This window comes from Choloepus didactylus, chromosome 12, assembly GCF_015220235.1.
Source record: "Choloepus didactylus isolate mChoDid1 chromosome 12, mChoDid1.pri, whole genome shotgun sequence".
Classification (NCBI taxonomy): Eukaryota; Metazoa; Chordata; class Mammalia; order Pilosa; family Megalonychidae; genus Choloepus; species Choloepus didactylus.
Window position 1 is genome coordinate 95193308 of NC_051318.1, and position 22454 is coordinate 95215761.

The 22454-nt window shown below is 37.3% G+C and overlaps 1 protein-coding gene and 1 long non-coding RNA gene across 3 annotated transcripts in view; one reads left to right on the forward strand and one right to left on the reverse strand.

The window, feature by feature from the left end:
- The window catches only part of LOC119507029, a 62407-nt gene extending 60397 nt beyond the window's left edge, over positions 1-2010 (forward strand). The window contains exon 3 of the long non-coding RNA XR_005211108.1: positions 1881-2010. This is a non-coding gene — a long non-coding RNA (uncharacterized LOC119507029). The remainder of the gene's footprint in view (positions 1-1880) is intronic.
- Positions 1-22454, reverse strand: part of CDADC1 (cytidine and dCMP deaminase domain containing 1) — a 49798-nt gene that overhangs the window by 8961 nt on the left and 18383 nt on the right. For both annotated transcript variants that reach the window (XR_005211107.1, XM_037800086.1), the window contains exons 6-9: positions 19863-19912; positions 15669-15838; positions 13693-13882; positions 3740-3800 (exon numbers count right to left, since the gene is read on the reverse strand). Coding sequence is in view for 1 of the 2 variants with exons in the window: in XM_037800086.1 (XP_037656014.1) it covers positions 3740-3800; positions 13693-13882; positions 15669-15838; positions 19863-19912 (471 nt within the window). In the remaining variant the exon portion in view is untranslated. The remainder of the gene's footprint in view (positions 1-3739; positions 3801-13692; positions 13883-15668; positions 15839-19862; positions 19913-22454) is intronic.

Sequence of the window (22454 nt, forward strand, 5' to 3'; positions counted from 1 at the left end):
AGAACACACCATAATACTTCTATCCAATCTCCTGCAAAAAACATTTGTATTATTTCCAGGATTTTGCTTTTAAAAACAATGATGCTATGAACCATTTGCCTCTGTCTCTTATTCAATATAAAGCACCATTGCTGGGTATACGGCTTGTTCACTTTACAAGATCATGTCAAATTGTTTTCCAAGGTGGATGTACAAACTTACAGTCCAACCAGCAATATGTAAAATTCCTAATAATGCACATCCTCTTCAGCTTTTGGCACTGGAAACTTTAATCTGCAAATCCAATGGGTGTACAATGTTGCTTCTATGTGATCTTAATTTGCATTTCTCTGACTACTACCAAGGTTGAACTGTTTTATTATTATTATTATTACTATTATTATTATTATCATCAAAGTAGACTAATTTTCTTGCCCTACTGATGTGGGACCATAGACAGCAGTTTTTGACAAAAGTCTCACTGTCTATCACTATATTCATTTTCTGACATCTTTCTTTTTAAAATTTTATTTAAAAATTTTTTTCTGAACAGACACTCCCCTTCCCCTGATCCTCTGATAACCTATAATCTACTTTTTATCTCTGTGAGTTTGCTATTTCTGTTCGTCTCTGATAAGTCATATCATACAATTTTTGTCCTTATGTGCCTTGCTTATTTCACTGAACATGTTTTTGAGGTTCTTCCATGTCGCAGCATGTATCAGAATTTCATTCTTATGGCTGAATAACACTCCATTGTGTATATGTACTATAGTTTGTTTATCCATTTACTTGTTGACAGTCCCTTGGGTTGTTTCTACCTTCTGGCTATTGTGAACAATGCTGCTATAAACATTGGTTTACAAGTATCTGTTTGAGACCCTGATTTCTCTCTCTTTGGGATATACCTTTAACTGTTTCCCAGAGCTCCAAGAAAGATGGTTTTAACTGTTGTTGATTGTTGTTTGAAACTTCAGTCAGGGATAGAAACCTGGAGCATCTCACTCTGCCATCTTGGTGATGTCACTCCCCTCCAGACTTAGTCTTAAGATCCCAGCTTATATGGACATTTGGCCCCAAGGTAACTCTGGCTTTTGTATTTGCTTACTATAGCTATTCAGATTTCAGCAAACTGTTCCTCATATGTTTTTCTCTATGTATATACTTTGGAAGGGAATGGGGTACTTGGATATTTCCTTTATTTTCCTGAAAGCCCAACTACTCTTTAAACAAAAACGTTTGTTAGGGTTTGTGCCAGTTTGGATATATTATGTCCCCCAGAAAGCCACGTTCTTTAATGCAATCTTGTGGGGGCAGATTTATTGATTAGGGTGGAACCCTGATTAAATTATATCCATGGAGGTGTGGACCCTGCCCATTCAGGGTGGGGCTTAATTAGTTCACTGGAGTATTTAAGAAAGAAGCTAAGAGCTGACACAGACCCAGATGCTTGCTGATGCTTAGAGATGCTAGGAGATCTGTTTGGAGATGCTAAGCTAAGAGATGAAGCCCAAAGTTTGCCCCGGAGAAGCTAAGAGAGAACTCCCAGACACTTAGAGAGAAAGAAACTGGAATCAGAAGCTGAAAGCAAAGCAACCTGGGAGCAAAGGACCAGCAGATGCCAGCCATGTGCCTTCCCAGCTGACAGAGGTGTTCCGGATGCCACAGGCTGTTCTTCAGTGAAGGTATCCTCTTGTTGATGCCTTAGGTTGGACGCTTTTATGGCTTTTGGACTGTAAATTTGTAACCAAGTAAACCCCCTTTAAAAAATCCAATCCATTTCTGGAGCTTTGTATAACAGCAGCATTAGCAAACTGGAACAGAGTTTAGTTGGGTTCCACTTAAATTGAGTGGAAGTGCACTCAGTCACACTACCTGCCTCCTTTCTCTTTTTGTTCCAGCTGTTGGAAGAAAAGGATATGAAGCACAAGTCCTCTTGGAGCTGGCCAGACTCTCCCTCCAGTACCCTTTCCAAGACTAGGTTGGGGGGCACAGGTAGAGAAGGTAAAAAAGGAAGGACAAACATTGCAGAGCCTAACTTGGCCAAAGGTCAAGCCTCAGCCTGGCAATAAAGCTGGCGTTTTACTTTTCTTCTGTTTGATTCTTGTGTTGGTTTCCCATCTGAATCCAACATTGGAAAGGAACCACATATTGTATGATTCCATTTTTTTTTTGAAATGCCCAGAATAGACAAATCCATAAAAACATGAAGTAGATTAGTGGTTGCCTAGGGCTGCAGGTAGGGAGAAATGGGGAATGACTGCTAATAGATATGGGGCTTCTTTTTGAGATGATGAAAATTTTCTAAAATATAGATTGTGGTGATGGTTGCACAACTCTGTGAATATACTAAAAACCAGGGAATTCTATATTTTTTTAAAGGGGTGACTTTATGATACATGAATTATATCTCAACAAAACTTAAAAAAATTGGAAATGAAGGTAGGGATAAAATTTATTGATGTAAAAAATGCATAAAAAACAAACTTACAATCTGATGAACTGTCATAAGCAATCATACATTTAACCATCATCCAATTCAATAAATAAAATATTGCCAGCAAGCTACAGGCCTTCTGCTTGTCCCCTCCAAATCACTACCTCTCCTTCCAAACTCCTGACTCTTAACCACAATTCTGTCTTCCTTTTCCTTAGTGACCTAGGAAAAATAAATTCTGGATACAAGCCCTTGGTTGATTACAAGTAGCAAATATCTTCTCCTATTCCTTGGCCATATACTCTCTTAATGCTATCTTTGATGAATAGACATCCTTAATTTTAATGTAGACAAATTAATTTATTTGTTATAGTCAGTGCTTTTTATATCCTTTCCCTAACAATAGGGAATTATTAATTGACCCCCCCCCAAACACTGCTATTGAATACACATTCTTTAATCAGATTCATATATTTTTTTTCTTTTTTTCTGATAAAGATTTTATAAGAAATACACAGTGCATACGTATTTTTTCCAGATGGTAAATAATCAATTTGCTATTTGAATAAAATAATGGTAATTCAGAACACAGAAAAATCAAGGTATTTGCACAGAAATTTTTCAAGATAATCATATCATTGTTATTATCAAGCAAACTTTATTTATATCAAATTTCCATTGACCTAGAATACAGTCAGAAAGATAACATAGCTAATTTTTAATAATATTGTACACTGGTAACTAATGTTACATACATACAGGTCTCCCAAAGATGATTTTCATTCAAAATAGTTGTGATAATATTCAAATAATATAGCTTTGAAGACTGGTAATCCATTTATGATAGTAGCAATTACTCTTAGTTAATTAGAGTATTCAAATAACTGGAACATTTTTATTCTCTAAACAATTCTGGAAAATGTGGCTTTATGCTAGAAAGAATGCATTTATCCTCATAATTTGGCCCTAAATCTATTTGTATGAATTATGCAGATTTTTCTTTTCCAGCTGCCCAAGAAGCTTTCATTTTGGTGTAGAAGAGTTTTATTGTTTACTGTTTCATGTCAGTTTAATTAATAATTTCAATTTGTTCATGATTTTTTGGATTAAACTATAGATTCTATAGGAATACTAATTAGACCACATAGCAACTAGTATGTGGTAGATACACAATGGCTTGTGAACACATTGAATGGCAGAAGTCTAACCTGCTAAAGGAACAGACTCCGTCTATTACAACAGCAGTGCCCATCACCTGACTACTAAAATGCCCTTCTCCTCAACAGCAAAATTGACACTGATATGGGACTTAAACATACTTACTTTCTCTCCTTTCGGGTTCACTTTGTTTAAGATCATAAGCTCCTGATGGATTCAGCTGCCACTGTAAGAGGGTACAAACATTTTATATGTTGAAAAAGGACTCAATAAGTAGCATTTCAGACCTTGCTTTTTAAAATATCAAAAGATCTTTAAAAAGAAATAAGCATATCCATACCAACAAAGCCCTTATAAGGCCACTTGGTGATCTTGGTATCAGAATCAATACTCTGGAAGGAAGGGGCTTCCAAGATTCTTTACATTCATTTTACAGGTAAGGAAGTAGAAGACCAGAGATGGGTGGTGACTTGCCAAAGACTACATAATATTAAAGGCAGCAAAAGAACCAGGACCCAGGTCTGCTAATGCCCAGGCCCAGTACCAAGGAACTTCCACCACATTACATTGTATCTCTGGATTCTACCAAGAATAACAGTTAGAGAAGGTCTGGATATAAAAGAATGAAAATATGACCAGGGTTTCTTTGTCTCTTGATATAGTTCTTATATATCACACAATATTTACTATTTATATTATATCATGTCCTCTGAATATAATTCCAACTCAATTATTTTTAATGAACAGGGATGCCTGAAGATTCTCAGATATTACAGAGAAGATTGGAACAGCAGATACATGTGATCAGTAGCTGACAGCATAGCCCTGCCATGCCCACCTCCATTAGAGTCACGAATGATTGATCTGAAAAGGACCTGGCACCATCTCCAGAAAGGCACAATGAAACGCCCATTACCTGGGAGCCTCTTCTATGAGAATCAATTAGTTCATCAGATGAACTAGTTACTATCTCAGGTCCTCAGGGGAGATGGGATATAGGACAAGCATTTTACCATGTACACACATGACTGGAAAGGGGGAACATCTAGAAGCAGTTGGTCACCTATAGAAGTGGGATGGCCAGGGTCAGCACTAGGAAAGAGAAGGGGATTTATAAGTTACACTCTCCCCAAGAAATTATGTTTTAACATGTCAGACCACTAAAGTCTTAATTTGGGCACACAAATTAAAAACCAACAACCCAGAATTTTAGAACATAAAAACAATTTGAGGATCAATAAAACATACTGTCATAAGCAATCATACATTTAACCATCATCCAATTCAATAAATAAAATATTGCCAGCAAGCTACAGGCCTTCTGCTTGTCCCCTCCAAATCACTACCTCTCCTTCCAAACTCCTGACTCTTAACCACAATTCTGTCTTCCTTTTCCTTAGTGACCTAGGAAAAATAAATTCTGGATACAAGCCCTTGGTTGATTACAAGTAGCAAATATCTTCTCCTATTCCTTGGCCATATACTCTCTTAATGCTATCTTTGATGAATAGACATCCTTAATTTTAATGTAGGTCCTACATTAAACAGATACTTTAAAGCTATTTTTTAAATCCATATTTCTCAAGCTTAAATAATATCATATATACCCCGTTTAAAAAGAATTCTCAAAAAACAAGCCTTCAAAACTCCAATAATAGATCTATGGAACCGCATTTGAGAACACTGACTTTAAAAATTAATGCCTTTTGAAAACTGTGTTTTGCTTTTTAATTATCTCTGTGTAAGGTATTTTTCTACTCAACAAGAGATAAGAAATACTAGATTACCTTTAAAAAGAAAACACAAAATTTAAAGGTACTACAGAACACATGGGACCCTTTTAGGTCATCTGAAGACAACATGGAAAATTATACTAAATCCTTTTAGCCTTTGATTCCTTTGAAATTTATTTTCAGAAACTTATATTTCCATAACATTACCCTTCCAAAAAAATACACTACCTGCCTATTTTGGTTTACTGGTCTGAGAAACTTTTGTAGTATTCTATTAGGGTTTATACTGATTGTGTTGAATCTGAGACTCTGGATCCAAAAAGTTATAAAACAACCAAGTATTGAATGAGGATGTGCTCTCTAAGATAGCCAAAGTTTTATAAACCAAGAGTAATCAAAGCAGTGTATATTAGTAAAAGAATCAATAGAGAGGATTCTGGGAAGATATAGAAAGAAGTAGAAGACCTAGTCTCCCCCAGAACAATTCATAAATGAACAAAAAACCAGTAAATAACCTGGAATAACAGCGGGGAGACAAATGTGACAGTACACTCAACATCCACCGACATGAATTGGGAGGAATGCCCGAGATCACAGCATAAAATCTGTAAGTAAAACTGTGGACTGGCGCTGAGAGCCAAGAACCTAGAGCCGGGAGCCCCTCCCTCACGGAAGCCGCGCCGTGCACTCTCTCAGCCCAGCTCCAAGTGAGGTTTCCATATTAACTGCTCAATACAGACAGCGAATCCTCAACAAGCAGCCAGAGGCTTTTGGTGACAACTGACCTTGGGAGAATCGGGGAACATATCTGTCTCAGGATAGGGAGCCCAGAGGATTGGGTGCTATATCTGGCTGATGGGTGAACCTGGAAGTTTTTCTATCCCTTGCTCTCTCTCTGTGGAGAAAACCTCAGCTGTTCTCAGCCCACAAGGCATTGCAGCAAAGACAGCCTCAGACATTCTGCAATCTGAAACGAGCTGAGAGACCCACGGCACAGCCCAGCAGCCCAGGGCTTCCCTTGAGGGACGGCGCACACTGATGACGTAGCATAGCATTCCTTTGGCTGAGGGAGGATCATGGCTGGGAGGGGGGATCCGCTCAGAGAACCCAGGGGCGCTATGCCAATTCGGGTGGTTTGTGTGACACCGAGAGAGAAGGTCTGGGGCTGAACTGAAATGAAGGCTTAGACTCTTGCGGTAGCCTTGAATCTCCTGGAACCTGGGAGATTTGAACAGTAGAACTGCCCTTCCTTCCTGGCCACCCGTACACACACCCCACACTCAGGGCAGATGGCTCCAGCAACACACCCAAACTGAGTTCTCCAACTGAACACACAAGAGTCATTTCCCCACACTCAGTGGAAAAAAGGTTGAGAACTGATCTGAGGGATATAGGTGACTCACAGACGCCATCTGCTGGTTAGTTAGAGAAAGTGAACATCACCAAACTGTGTCTCTGAAAAATTAGATCGATATCCTTTTTTTTTGATACAACCTGAAAGAACCCTATCAAGCAAAACAAATGCCAAGAGGCCAAAAACAACAGAAAATCTTAATGCATAAGATAAAACCAGACGATATGGAGAATCCAATTCCAAACATTCAAATCAAAATATCAGAAGAGACAGAGTACCTGGCACAATTAATCAAAGAACTACAATCGAGGAACGAAAACATGGCAAAGGATTTAAAGGACATCAAGAAGACCATGGCCCAGGATATAAGTGACATAAAGAAGACCCTAGAAGAGCATAAAGAAGACATTGCAAGAGTAAATAAAAAAATAGAAGATCTTATGAAATAAAAGAAACTGTTGGCCAAATTAAAAAGACTCTGGATATTCACAGTACAAGATTAGAGGAAGCTGAACAACATCTCAGTGTCCTAGAAATCCACAGAACAGAAAATGAAAGAACAAAAGAAAGAATGGAGAAAAAAATCAAAAAAATCACAATGGATCTCAGGGATACGATAGATAAAATAAAACGTCCAAACTTAAGACTCATTGGTATCTCAGAAGGGGAAGAGAAGGGTAAAGGTCTAGAAAGAGTATTCAAAGAAATTGTTGGGGAAAACTTCCCCAACCGTCTACACAATATAAACACACAAAGCATAAATGCCCAGCGAACTCCAAATAGAATGAATCCAAATAAACCCACCCCAAGACATATTCTGATCAGACTGTCAAATAGTGAAGAGAAGCAGCAAGTTCTGAAAGCAGCAAGAGAAAAGCAATTCACCACAAACAAAGGAAACAATATAAAACTAAGTAGTGACTACTCAGTGGCCACTATGGAGGCAAGAAGGCAGTGGCATGACATATTTAAAATTCTGAGAGAGAAAAATTTCCAGCCAAGAATACTTGATCCAGCAAAACTCTCCTTCAAATTTGAGGGAGAGCTTAGATTTTTCACAGACAAACAAATGCTGAGCGACTTTGCCAATAAAAGACCTGCCCTACTTCAGATTCTAAAGGAAACCCTACCAACAGAGAGACAAAGAAAGGAGAAAGAGATATAGAGTATTTTAACAGACATATATAGTACCTTACATCCCAAATCACCAGGACACTCATTTTTCTCTAGTGATCACAGATCTTTCTCCAGAAGGGACCATAAGCTGGGACATAAAACAAGCCTCAAGAAATTAATTAAAAAAAAAAATTGAATATACTCAAAGAATATTCTCCAAACACAATGGAATACAAATAGAAGTCAATAATTTTTGAACTATAACTCCACTATTTACTTCCTACATGATAAAAAATACACAAACTCCAAGGACAAATCAGTGGTTTTGAACTCAATGTAAAATATGTAATTTTAGACAACTATATAAAGGTGGGGGACTGAAGGAGTATAGGAACATAGTTTATGTGCCCTATTGAAGTGAAGGTGGTATCAAAGAAAAACAAGATTGATATGGATTTAAGAGGTTAATTTTAAGCCCCACAGTAAACACAAAGAAATTATCAGAGAATATAACCATAGAGATGAAAAGTAGAGTTTGGGTTAAGAGAAATAGGGGAAGGGGCAATGGGGAGTTAAGAAAGGAGTGTAGGGTTGCTGTTTGAGGTGAAGGGAAATTTCTAGTAACGGATGGTGGGAAAGAGCATAACATCATTCTAAATGTGATTAATCCCACTAATGGAAGGCTAGGGAGGGGGTGGAATGGGAAGATTTAGGCTGTATATATGTTTCCACAATTGAAAAAAGAAAAAAAAAAAAAGTCTAGATGACAATTGAATGCTAAGGATGAACTTGGATGGGATTGGAGGGTGGAGGACAGGTGGCTCGAAGGGACACAGCTGAGACATAAGGGAAAGGAAATATAGAATGTAAGCTTTGTATCATTGTTGAATCTCTTATACTTCTTAGCTGCGCTTAATGGAATTACATAAAAAAAATGTTCTTGTTCATGGGAAGTACATATGTGAATTATAGTATATGTTCAAGGATGTGTGCAGCTAACTCTCATATGTTCAGAAGGCAGAAATAGATGATGGATGATAGATAGGGAGGGAAAGAAATAGTGATGTGACAGCATGTTAAAGTTGGTTGATTGAGCTATCGCGGGAGGGGGGTCAGGGTATGATGGAATTCTGTGTATGGGGCTAGTATTGTTTTTGCAACTATTCATGTAACTTTGAATTTATTTCAAAATAAAAAAAAATAAAAAAAATAAACCAATAGATTCTTTCTGTCTGCCTCATATACTATTATCTCCCTAGCAATAAAGCTTCTATTTTAGTAGACATTAAACAAAATGAGTTAAATGAACCAATCAATCAATGGAAGAGAGTAAATAACCCAACAACAGTTTTCAAGGAAGAATGGAAGGATTATTAAATAAACAGAGCTGAGAAAAATTAAATATTTTGAAAAAATTAAGTTAAACCCATACTTCAAACAACAAATTAATTCTAGATGGTTTTCAATTTTGTTTTCTGTCTCTGCAATGTTCACAATCACAACATACATCATCAGTAGCACTTATCAGTAATGAATGTTATGACCATCAAAGTGAAGTGTATCAGAATTTCCAAGGTTAAGGGGAGGCCCTATAGAATTTGAAATTTCCGTCTCCTCCCACTCCATCTAGACTCGAATTGAATTAAAAGGCTAAATGTGATACATAAAACTCAATAAAAACTGGAAAAATGCCTCCAAAAAAAAAGGTTCCTAAGCATAATGTTAGATATTAAAAACAGGAGGTATTAAAGAGGAAAAGACCAATAGGTTTGATCATAAAAAATATAAAATTTCCATATATCAAATAAAAAATCAAACAAGGAAAATATCTTTGTAACATCTATCAAAAAGCTAAAGCTATTACATATCTGTAATAAAACACTAAAATGAGCAAAGAGCATAGCACTGGGTACAGGAATACAGATGGCTAAAAAAAAAAGGAAAAAGGAAAACAAAAAATGTTCCATGTCAGAAGTCATCAAAAAGAAAAAAAAAGAAAGAAAATCAAAACCAATTTTAACCTATCAAATTTAAATGTTTTAAATGATTAAAAGAAATCTACAGCCTCAGTGCTGAAACAGAGTACAGTGATATCGGAGTTGTTGTGTTAAAAATCAGTATACCCTCATGGAAAGCAATTTAGCCAAATAAGTATCAACATCCTAAAAATACCCTTTGACCTACTAATTCCACTCATAAGAATCTACTCTAAGGAACACATCTTTTCTCGCGAATCAGCTGAGCGAGGGCATCCCAGTGGTGGTGCCTGGCAGACACCCTCTGCCAGAAGGGCCTTTTGCGCCCTCCGTCTTCCTGCGCTCTTCTGCTTCTCTTGCCCTACCTTACATTCTTTTCATCTCTTCATTCTTCTTACAACTGAACAGCTACTAAAAGCAAGGGATTTCATAATTTACTATAATCCATCACGTACAACTCTGAAGAGGGAGGTCACCTAATCTTTGTAAAGAGAATTTTAAAAACCTGTTCCTAGGTGAAGGGACATTGATGACAAGATGTTGAATGAAATAAACCAGAAATGAAAAGACAAAGATTATAATGCATCATTAATGTGGACTAACTATAATGTGCAAACTCTGAGAATTGAGTCTAAGGGCACAGGTTATCAGGGGAAGGCTTATGGTAAAGGTTCCTAGATTGTAAGTGCTTATAGCAGTCACATCTATTCCTGAGTTGTAACAGCTATTTCTAAATTCTCAGATGCTGAGCTCTTTGTGTATAACTCTGTGTATAACCTGATTGGTCTCTGGAACTTTCGATATCTGTGTGACACCTGAGACTCAGAGCCAGAGTCCAGCAGCTATGAATGTCAGCATTATCTCAAACAGCAAATATTAAAGAGTCTGAAAAAGAGGTCAGACTTCAATTAGAGATATGAATGAAATGGACTTGGTTAGGACTAAGGTAAACCAGAGTAAAGGGTAAAGGATGGTATTGATGGTATTTTAAAACTTCAACTTCTGTGTGAGACCAAAGGAACAGATGTTTATTAGGTGCAAAATCTCTATTTTCTGTAGCACACTATATAATTTAACTTGTATGGTCAGTTTATTCAAACACAATAATTACATGGAACTTTGAATAGGGAGTGAAATCTGGTTGGTTTGTACAGGTTAGTGTGAAGCCCCAATATATCCCAGAGTAATCTGGGCAGAGAATAAAGATGTATTTGCAAAGCCCCCTTGAGGGACTGGGGGGAAATGTGGAAACATTAAACTTCCCCACCTGGGGAATTACTGATATTCTCACATGCATTGGGGACTACCAATTTAGAAGGCCAAGCCCTGGATCTTGGGGTTTGCCCTTAGGAAGCTTGCAAAGGAGAGGCTAAGTCTACTTATAATTGTGCCTAACAGTCACCCCCAGAGAACCTCTTTTGTTGTTCAGATTTGGTCTCTCTCTCTAAGCCAACACTTAAGGTAAACTCACTGCCCTCCCCCACTATGTGGGACATGACTCCCAGGGGTGTAAATCTCCCTGGCAACGTGGAACATGACTCATGGGGATGAGCTTGGCCTTGGCATCGTGGGATTGAGAAAGCCTTCTTGGACCAAAGGGAGAAGAGAAATGAAATAAAATAGAGTTTCAGTGGCTGAGAGACTTCAAATGAAGTCGAGAGGTCATTCTGGCAGTTCTTATGTATTATATAGATACCCCTTTTTAGTTTTTAGTGAGTTGGAATAGCTAGAAGGTGTTGAACGGCAACCCAGTAGCCTTAATTCTTGAAGACAATTGTGTAACTATATAGCTTACACTGTGTGATGATGTCATTATAAAAAATTTGTGGCTCCCACTCCCTTTAAACAGGGTATGCACAGATTAATAGAAAAATGAGGACAAAAAGTAAATGAATAATAGGGAGGGATGGGGTATATGGGATGTTTTGGGTGTTCTCTTTTACTTTATATTTTATTCTTATTCTTTTTTGTGTAGTAATGAAAATGTTCAAAAATTGTGATGACACATGCACAACTATATATAACGGTACTATGAACAATTGATAGTACACTGTGGATGACTATATGGTTTATGAATGTATCTCAATAAAATTGAATTTTAACAAAAAAAACTATTCCTTCCCACTCTTCAGGAGGAATGAAGAGACAGAAAACAACAACACAGAATTGGAGATTTCTCTTTGACTCACTTGATGTAAGCTTCTTTTATTTTTACAAAAGAGAGGCATCTTTCTCAGTTCTCCCTTATCTCAGTGTCACATGACCACTTCTCTTTTCTTTTTAAATTCAATTTTATTGAGATATATTCACATACCATGCAGTCATACAGAGCATACAATCAATTGTTCACAGTACCATTATATACTTGTGCGTTCATCACTAAAATTAATTTTTGAACATTTTCATTACCACACACACAAAAATAATAAGAATAAAAATTAAAGTGAAAAAGAACAATTAAAGTAAAAAAGAACACTGGGTGTCCTTTTTTTTTCCCCCATTTTTCTACTCATCCATCCATACACTGGACAAAGGGGAGTGTGGTCCATATGGCTTCCCCAATCACATTGTCATCCCTCATAAGCTACATTTTTATACAATTGTCTTCAAGATTCAAGGGTTCTCGGTTATAGTTTGATAGTTTCAGGTATTTACTCCTAGCTATTCCAATTCATTAGAACCTAAAAAGGGTTATCTATGTTGTGTGTAAGAGTGCCCACCAGAGTGACCTCTTGGCTCCTTTTAGAATCTCTCTGCCACTGAAAATTATTTCATTTTGTTTCACATCCCCCTTTTGGTCAAGAAGATGTTCTCCATCCCACGATGCCGGGTCTAGATTCCTCCCCAGGAGTCATATTCCACGTTGCCAGGGACATTTACACCCCTGGGCATCAGACCCCACATAGGGAGGAGGGCAGTGATTTCACCTGCCAAGTTGGCTTAGCTAGAGAGAGAGGGCCACATCTGAGCAACAAAGAGGCATTCGGGAGGAGGCTCTTAGGCACAACTATAGGGAGGCCTAGCCTCTCCTTTGCAGCAACCATCTTCCCAAGGGCAAGTCTTGTGATAGAGGGTTCAGCCCATCAAACCACCAGTCCCCAATATGACCCCTTTTCTTTTAAAACTGTGATAAACTTCACATGAAACAGTTGAAAATTAAAAAAAACAAAAATATATGACAAAAATTAAATGGTAAATATTTGTGTAAACATTCACATGCAGAAGCTGAATACAATGCTCTTATATTTAAAACTTTAAACATATATATAGTTTAACATCTAATTAGTTGCCTCGTATGCTCCAGGCACCCTGAACTCACACAGATGTATATAACAGGAATGTAAGGATGAAATTTAGACCTTTTTTACCCACTGCAAATTCTAGGACATAAACGTCTATTGTTATTTTCAGAGGTCATAATTGCATCCATAGAAAATCTAAATGAGTCCACAGACTATTATAACAAATAAGAGAAAAAGTCCAAATACTAAAGATGTGTAAAGAGTTAAAGTTCTATGTTTTCCATGAACTACCTCAGTTCTTTTTCTTGAAATAACAAATATGAAATTCTTTCTAACTTTTTTCAGATTTCTCTCATGAGAAAATGTGTGTGTGTGTCCCTGTCTTTTGGTCAATCTTAAACTATTTTCACCTCTTTCCACCACTCTATGCCAGAGATTTTTCCTCCATCAGCCACCAGAGGGCACCAAAAGGGCCCACAGGTTCAAAGAACAATTCTCAACAGAAATGTATATTCATAAGGCACAGATCCTAAGCTGAACATTTGTAACTGAGTAAGTTCTTGTACACAAAACAAACTCAACAATGATAGTATGTTGAAATCCTTGAAAAGCATTGGAATAACTAAGTTAAAATATGCAACAGGGTACCTAGCAACGTAATAGAAAATATACCTTGGAAAAATGTGGACCAACTTACCGTAAACTTGCTAACACCCTCGAGCTCCTCAAACCTCATGTAAGAGATGTCTGCCTTCTTCTTTCCAACATCTACATCCCCAGCATATATTTGTTTTATGCCTGCACCTTTAATTAAAGGTACACACTCATCACACGGGCACTTGGTCACAAAAATCATGCTTCTTTCTTCTGGCTTTATTTCTTGACATCTACAAAAAAAAGGTTTAAATATTAGGAAGGTAGTTTCTAAAAGGGTAAGTTTTTTTTTTTTTTTTTTAGAGAAATCTTAAAACATGAGAATTGAGTCACTTTAAAAACAGATTTATAGCATTATAAACAATAATCAAGCCTTATTCTGGTTGAATTAGTGAACGTTCAAAATATATAAACTCACGAAATGTTGCAAACAACCTGAACATGACAATTTTTGTACTTAAAATTAATTTATTGATTCTAAGCAATTGGAAAGATGTTCAGTATTAGATTACAGAGTAAATGAAAACAGAAAGAGACAAGAAAGAAAGGGGGAGAGAGATAAAAAGGGGAAACAATGCTTTCCAGGTAAGCACCTCTTTATAATGCCACAAACAGGAGTAAGAAAAAACACCCTTTTCTTAAGATCTAACCATGTACTATTAGACATGAACTCAATGTGTGGGCAGTTTCTAGCCCCTATCTTGTACCTAATGGATATTTAATAAACATTTACTAAATGATGAATCAATAACAAAAATTTTTTTAGTTACAGTTTCCTTAAAATAGAATAATTTTATTTAACTGATGTTTGCATTAGGCATATTCATAGCTTCATTTTACAAAATGAAGCAAGTAAATCTGTAATAGAGTACAAGCCAAAGAATAGAGAAGCTGGGGTGACATTTTGCATGCTTCCTCCTTCGGACGAAGGAGTGCTCTCTTCTGAGGCAACAGGGATGGGAGCTCCAGGTTCCGTGCTTCACCTTGTTCTCAGTCAGCCATCATCAGTCCCCCCAGCCCTGGCCTTCCGTACCCATCTCTCACTAGTCTTCACCTGGACTAGAGAGCAGAGTCTTGTGCACCCAGTCTGTTCAAATAATGCACTTGCTACCCGTCATCAACCAAGTGTGGCCCTGTCGAGGCCATTCCACCCACCCCACTGCCCAACAAAGTCTAAATTCAAAGTCACCTATTGCCCAGTCTCAACCCATTCTTTTAAGCTTCAGTTCCCATGTATTCTACATTGCAGCCCAACTGGATTGTTCAAGTTCCCAAACACACACTATGTTTTCCTACTACCACTACTTGTGCTGGAAGCAAGAACGGCCATCCTTCAAGTGAGATCTTCAATTGCCATAAGTCTGCCAATTCCTTAAAGCTCATTCCAAATGCTAGCTCTTCTATGAAGCTTTTCCCTTGCACTCCCCCTCCCAGTCCATAGCAGCCCCTGAATTTTCACAGTACTTTGGAATCAATCCCATTAAATGAATGCAGCTTATATCCCCAAGGACGGGAGCCATGTCTTATTCAGCTTTTAATCCCCCAACGGCACCCACTCAATGGTAAATGCTGAAAACTGTTTGTGATCCAAGTTAATGTTAGAAGGAGGTACTGCCAATTATAATCTCTAACAAAAGCATTTTAAAGCAATTTGGTTCATAATAAAAACTGTATACTCATATACATAAATATACGTGCTCCCAATTTAGAAAACTAAGATCTTAATGTCCAGAAATACAAGAGGCCGTGCAAGACTCTAAGGACAAACTTCAAGCAGTTTTAGATTGGAGAGTGAAGGAAAGAAAAAAAAAGATTTGCTCAATAAATTTGAAGGGTTGGAGAATCTATGATAATTGCCTAAGCTCAGGCATCAGGGGCCAAATTTCACCAAAGTTATACTTCTGTAAAGAATATTTCTTGGAATCTGAAAAGAGAAAATAAATTATAACTAAAAGAAAATGAATTTCAGCTAGCCCTTGCTACAGTTTAAAGAATGACACCTGCAAAAGAATTCCATACCTGAATGTCAGGGCATTCTGTTCCGCGTGTATAATGTATCTGAATTTCCGGATCTCTCTGTCTTTCTGCTTGTCATCCATGTGGGGAAAGTCAGCGTACTCGGATCCAACAGGAAAAGCATTATAGCCACACCCCAGGAAGTACATTGCTCCTGTTCCATCACAATTTCTCTACGAATATGAGCAAACCAGCAGAGCTGAGCTTTCAGAATTCTGCAAAGGCACTGTGCAGTGTATTTTTAAAGCTGAGTATCACACGTTGTATACCGAATATTCAATAAATTTTCTATGACAAACTGAGCCACGAAAAAATACAATATTTGAGCCTCCTTCTGCAATGTGGTCTTGTCAAAGCTAAGTTCCATGAAGGCTGGCATCCTCTCTAATCTGTAATTTCAAGGAAGTCCTTGGTTTTAGCAGTGAATTAAATACTACTTTGTTGAATTCACAAATTGTTTCACTTGATTCAGACATCCCTGCCCAGAGAGATTACAGGATTCTAGAGAGCAGAAACCACATTTTATACTTCTTTTCTATCCCTTAAAGCACACCTGTAAGAGAATTAAGTATGTAAAAAGTGTTTAATAAAAGATTGCTGATCATTTTACTTCTTATATGTTGTGCTGTGCTACTGGTTGAGAAGCCAGGAATTTTTAAAAGGCATTGAACAAATCATTTCTGTTATATTGGGCTAAAAATGTCATTTAGTTAGAAAATTAAAAATCCACTTTCCTCTAATCTTCAATTTTTTTTGTATCCTTAAATTTGTGCAAATTTTTTAAATTCGATTTTATTGAGATTATTCACACACCATACAATCATCCAAAGTGTACAATCAATTGTTCATGGTACCATTAAATAGTGTGCATTCATTACCACAGTTAATTTTTTTTTAATTTTAAAACATTTTCATTACTCCAGAAAAGAAATAGAAATAAAAAAGAAAACTCAAATCCTCAATGTTTACTGAGCCTCTATTGTATGTATATGTCATAGGACTCCTTACTTCAGTGGCTCTTTTTTATTTCTCTTGTTCAGTGGCATATTCTTTGTTAATATGAATTACAGTGAAATATTTTAATCAATCACAGTGTTTATAATACTTTGAAATATGCTATAGCCCTCACTAAATTTCAAAATATTATACTTACTCAAATGATAGTATTAAGACTAATTACTGTAGCAGCTTGATAAAAGTCATAGTATGATGGCGAGTCAACAAAAGCTTGCAAATAAAATACTCACTAATAATAGTAGAGAATTCTTTTTAAGCCCTTACTAAACATTGGGTTGAGCTTACATGCATTATTTCATTTAATTAATCCTCATGACAACCTAGAGAGTAGTACTACTATTATCTCTAATTTACAGATAGGGAAACCGAGGCCAAGAGATACTGAATAACTTATTCAGAGTCACAATAGTCAGTAACATAGTCAGAATTCAAACCTAGGTTGCTTAACCACAAATCCATATGTCTTTCCACTTTACCATGCTGCCTAGACTGGAGATAACTTAACTGGAAACCTAGTCTCCACAAAGTAGTTGTGAATGAGATGTGTCAAAAGGCTGCTGAACATTCGTATAAACCTAAATGAGAGTTTATGCCATAGACCAGGCACCGTGCTGACCTCACGAAACTTATATTCTAGAGACAGCAAGCACCTGAACATGTATTTTAACTGGGATGAATGTTACAAATGAGAATGCTATAGGAGCTTTTGGCAGAGGAACCTATTTGAGGAGTAATTAACAGTTTGGGGACTCATAAATAGAGTAAAGAGGTATTGTGAAGATGGAATCCATAAGACTTGTGTGCCAGTTTGGATATATTATGTCCCCCAAGAAAAAGCCATCATCTTTTAATTCAATCTCTTGGGATATTGGGGTTAGGTTGTTTCAATGGAGATGTGACCCACCAAACAGTGAGTGACACTTTTGATTAGAGTGTGACCTCTTGATTGAATGTTTCCATGGAAGTGTGGCCCCATCCATTCAGCCTAGGTCTGAATTAGTTTACCTGAGCACTAGAAGAGCTCAGACAGAAGGAGCTCCAGGAGCTGCAGCCGAGATACACATTTTGGAGATGGCCGTAGAAAGCAGGCTTTTGCTAGCCCAGAGAACCTAAGAGAATGCCCCCAGACACTTAGAGAGAAACATCCTGGGAGAAAGGCATTTTGAAATGCAACCTGGGAGCGAGCAGATGCCAGCCATGTGCCTTCTGAGCCAATGGCCTTTCTTCAGTGAAGGTACCCTACTGCTGATGCCTTTGTTTGGACACTCTTATGGCCTTAGGACTGTAACTTTGTAACCAAATAAACCCCCTTTATAAAAGCCAATCCATTTCTGGTATTTGTCATAATGGCAGCATTAGCAAACCGGAACACTTGGTGCTTGAATGCATGTGTAAAATTACAGGGAAAGAGATGGTGAGCACTGATGAAGGAGTAGGTTAGCGGGGAAGATCCTGGATGCTCTGGCTAGGTTCAACTGCAGAGGCCTCTGAATCAGCTGAGGAAACAAATGACTTGCTGTAAAGTACACGTAAGCAAAATGCACACCCCCTACTCATATTTCAGTCAGCTATATACTTACTAAATATCTCTTGATTCCATGCCTCCTAAACCAATAAATAACCCACAGCCTCATTTCTTTTTTATTATTCTCCATATTTCCTGTCTAGCCCCACTTCAATCTTTTTAAAATGTAAATCTGATCAGATCAATTTCCTACTTAAAATACTTTCGGTCTGCACTGTCCAATAGAGCAGCCACTGGGCACATGTGGCAATTGAGCACTTGAAATGTGATCAGTCCAACTGAGAGGTGCTGTGAGTGTAAAACACAGATGTTTTATATAGATTATGTATTGAAATGATACAAATTTTGGATATATTGGGTCAAATAAAATATACTCTTAAACTTAATTCACCTGTTCCTTTTAATTTTTTTTTAATGTGGCTCCTGGAAAATTTTAAATTACGTATGTGGTTCGCCTTATAAAGTACATATTGTTAGATCCCAGAAGAAACTAACATGTAGAAGGAGTTTCTAACCCAGGAGCCCTGCAGCTTATCTCACAGAAAACAGGTGCCCCATAAACTAAAGAATGAAGGCTGTTCAAGGCTGTTCAAGGCTGTTCCAGCCACAGTGGTGCCTCAAAGGCAGGTAAGGCAAGGTCAGATATGTCCATAAGATGAACAACCAAAAAGGCCTGCTCTCCCTAGTTAGATAACGCAGCTGCTTTCCTAAAAAGAATATTGTCTCAGAATTCTAGCAACCAATCAGCCCAAAACTTGATAGGCACTTACCCAACGAGGGACAGAACACCACAGCAGATACCCTTCCCAACATGGGTTCCTTTTTTCGTTAAAAAGTGCTGCTCTCAGAGAGCTGGAGCCATTATCTTTTTTCTTCTTTTCTGCTGGCTCCCATCTGCTTTCTTCCTCTAATAAATCTTAAACTTTATACTTAAACTTTGACTCGCTGTGTTGTATGGATTCCTGAACGACTCCAACCTAACACATATGTGGTTCGCTGGTTAGAGCTGTCTAGAGGGTAAAGTCCCACTGTCTAAAGGGTAGAGTCCAAACTCTTTACCCAAAGTTCTTCATGGTCCAGTCCAAGTTTTTATCTCTCTACTGTACATAAGGACACCAGGCTCCAACATGCCCAGTCACTTGCATGTTGGCATTGTCCCCCCTTTCTCTCTCTCACCCCCTACCTTTGCATGTTACCTTCCTAGGCCCACTAAATTGCTTTTCTGATGACCCCTTACTCATTCTTCAAAAGTTACCTCCACCAAGAATATTTCCCTCATGCCTCCAAGCAGAGGCAACTTTCCTCCTCTAAGCTCGTGGTATCATGTTATAGTCACACCTAAATACCAGTTTCCTTTTCACTCCTCTGTCTCCACTACTAGACTACAAGACCATGAAGGGTAGCATATGTGCTCTGTAAATCCCCAATACTGACTGTACCACAGTGCCTACCCTTAAGGTGTTTAATCAATGTTTGCTAAATGAGTGAATCTATCTAGAATATTGTTGAGGGAATGAGAACATGTCTACAGAATTTAATAAAGGCACCAATATAAAAATATTCATCCCAATGACAGTAAAATGTAATTCCCTTAAGACTGAACTATGTTTATGCAAAATCAAGGTTAAATGTTTAAAAATTGTTTTCATACTTACAGATTTCCCTTCCGCCCAAATGACTGCTCCAACTCCTGTTTTATGATCCTCTGAAAGAGACATGACATTGAAGTCAGTTAAAAAATCTAGAGTCTGGTAGGTGCAGAAATAGATTTTTTCCAAAAATAATAATAACATTTTTTATTGAAATATACTTCATAAATGTAGCAGCAATTATTGACAGCTTTACTAATTATAAAAGAGTATTAAAATACATGTCTTGAAAGTATGGAATATGGGAGCTATGTCTCAAACAACTAGACAGTGTCCCTACTGACCCAGGCACAAATGATTGTGGTGAGAGCACGTCAAAGCTGTAATTGCAACTGAGTGTAACTTTATTGATTCTCCATTAATAAGTCAGTTTCTAAATCACAGCTTCCAGCTGATGAAAAAAGAAGTTTCTAAACTAATGGATTTAGTGTAATAACCGTTTACAACAGCAGTCAAATCTAGCATTCAGTACACTCTAGTCACGGAAAATACATTTTGTGAAAATATTCCTGCCAAGAAAAAACTTCACACCCATAACACAAACGTGAACAAACCTATATGGGCTTTTTAATATATCTTCTGGAAGGTATATGTGAAAGGAATTTTGGTTTAAATAAAATTGTGTGCTTTCCCTCGCCTTCACAGTTTCCCTGGGCAGGGGGGTGCTAAGTTAGTGACATCATGCTCATTTCTAAATCAAGTGGCAGAATTTATAAACATAAGATTATAATGTCCCTATAGGACCAAAGCCTTTGCAATAAGGAAGGCTGTTCTCCTCAAAAGCATTAATCTGAAAAAGAAAATACAAAAATAAAATAGAAACTACATATTAAGAATCTACTTTTGCTTCTATCAACTCAAGTATGAATTCCAAATTTCTAAGACTAATATACATTAATTATGAAGACCACTTTACTTATCACAATCTTATTAATACTGTAATCATTTTAGGGAGGTACATTTATACAGAAAAAAATAATGATTATCTGTGAACTTTTCCTAGGGTGAAGATTGGTGATGATTAAATGAAACTCTGGCTTCCCCCTACAATTTCCTAAAAGTTAATCCTTCCAAAGTTAACAAATTTAAACAACTACTTTTCTAGTAAAAGTTCAAAGAAAACTGTGCCCCTACACATTTAAAAATAAACAAGTTAACTTAAAAAAAATTTCTGACACTATAATAAAATTCCCTATCTCCAAAATTATGTACAAAGGATTTATAAATTTATTTTAAGTACTTTTTTTTAAACAAACAAACGAACATTATCTCATTTTTACCCTAAAGGTAAAGCAGATAAAATTTCCCATTTCTAGATGAGAAAACAGGCACAGAGAAATTTAGTACTCAAAATTTAGTCCTCCAAAACCTGCTTATAATTGTGCCTAAGAGTCTCCCTCTGAGTGCCTCTTTGTTGCTCAGATGTGGCCCTCTCTCTCTTTATAACTAAGCCACCTTGGCAGGTGATCTCACTACCCTCCCCCATTGTGGAACCTGAATCCCAGGGGTATAAATCTCCCTGGCAACACAGGATATGACTCCCAGGGATGAATATGGACCCAGCACCATGGGATTGAGAACATCTTCTTGACCAAAAGGGGGATGTGAAATGAAATGAAATAAAGCTTCAGTGGCTGAGAGATTTCAAATGGAGTTGAGAGGTCACTCTGGTGGACTTTCTTACGCACTATATAGATAACATTTTTTAGGTTTTAATGCATTGGACTAGCTAGAAGTAAATACCTGAAACTACCAAACTGCAACCCAGTAGCTTTGACTCTTGAAGATGATTGTATAACAATGCAGTTTATAAGGGGTGACAGTGTGATCATGAAAACCTTGTGGATCGCACTCCCTTTATCCAGTATATGGATGGATGAGTAGATAAATGGGGACAAAAACTAAATGAAAAATAGGGTGGGGTGGGGGGATGATTTGGGTGTTCTTTTTTATTTTTATTTTTATTCTGATTCTGATTCTTTCTGGTATAAGGAAAATGTTCAAAAATAGATTGGGGTGATGAATGTACAACTATATGATGGTACTGTGAACAGCTGATTGTACACTATGGATAACTGTATGGCATGTGAATATATCTCAATAAAACTGAATTAAAAAAAATTTAGTCCTCCATATCCAACCTACTTGTCTTCCTTTCCTCCACCTCTCCCCCTTTGACATGAAGTTTCATAACCAAGATTTTCATTTATGTACTCAACAAATAATTATTGAGTGCCTAAAATGTGCCAAGTACTGTGACAGCAGTGACAGCACCAGGAAGTCCCCATCTTGATGAAGCTTGCAGTGCGGTGGGGAGGACAGAAACAAGATCACCAGCAGATGCTCAGAACACATGTTGTGCTGTGCAGGAAAAGAGCACAATGCTAAGATACAGACTATATGGGAGGACTGATTTCTAGAGAGTGGAGATGGTCTTGAAAGGGACAGTGATGTACACAGAATTGGGTTCCTTCCAAGACCTTCAGAGTTTAACACAAGGGGAGAAGAGTACAAATCCATGACTTTATACTCACATCTAAGACAAGTGCAGAAGTTCTAAACATGACATTTCCCTGCACAAACAAAATCTTTACAGTA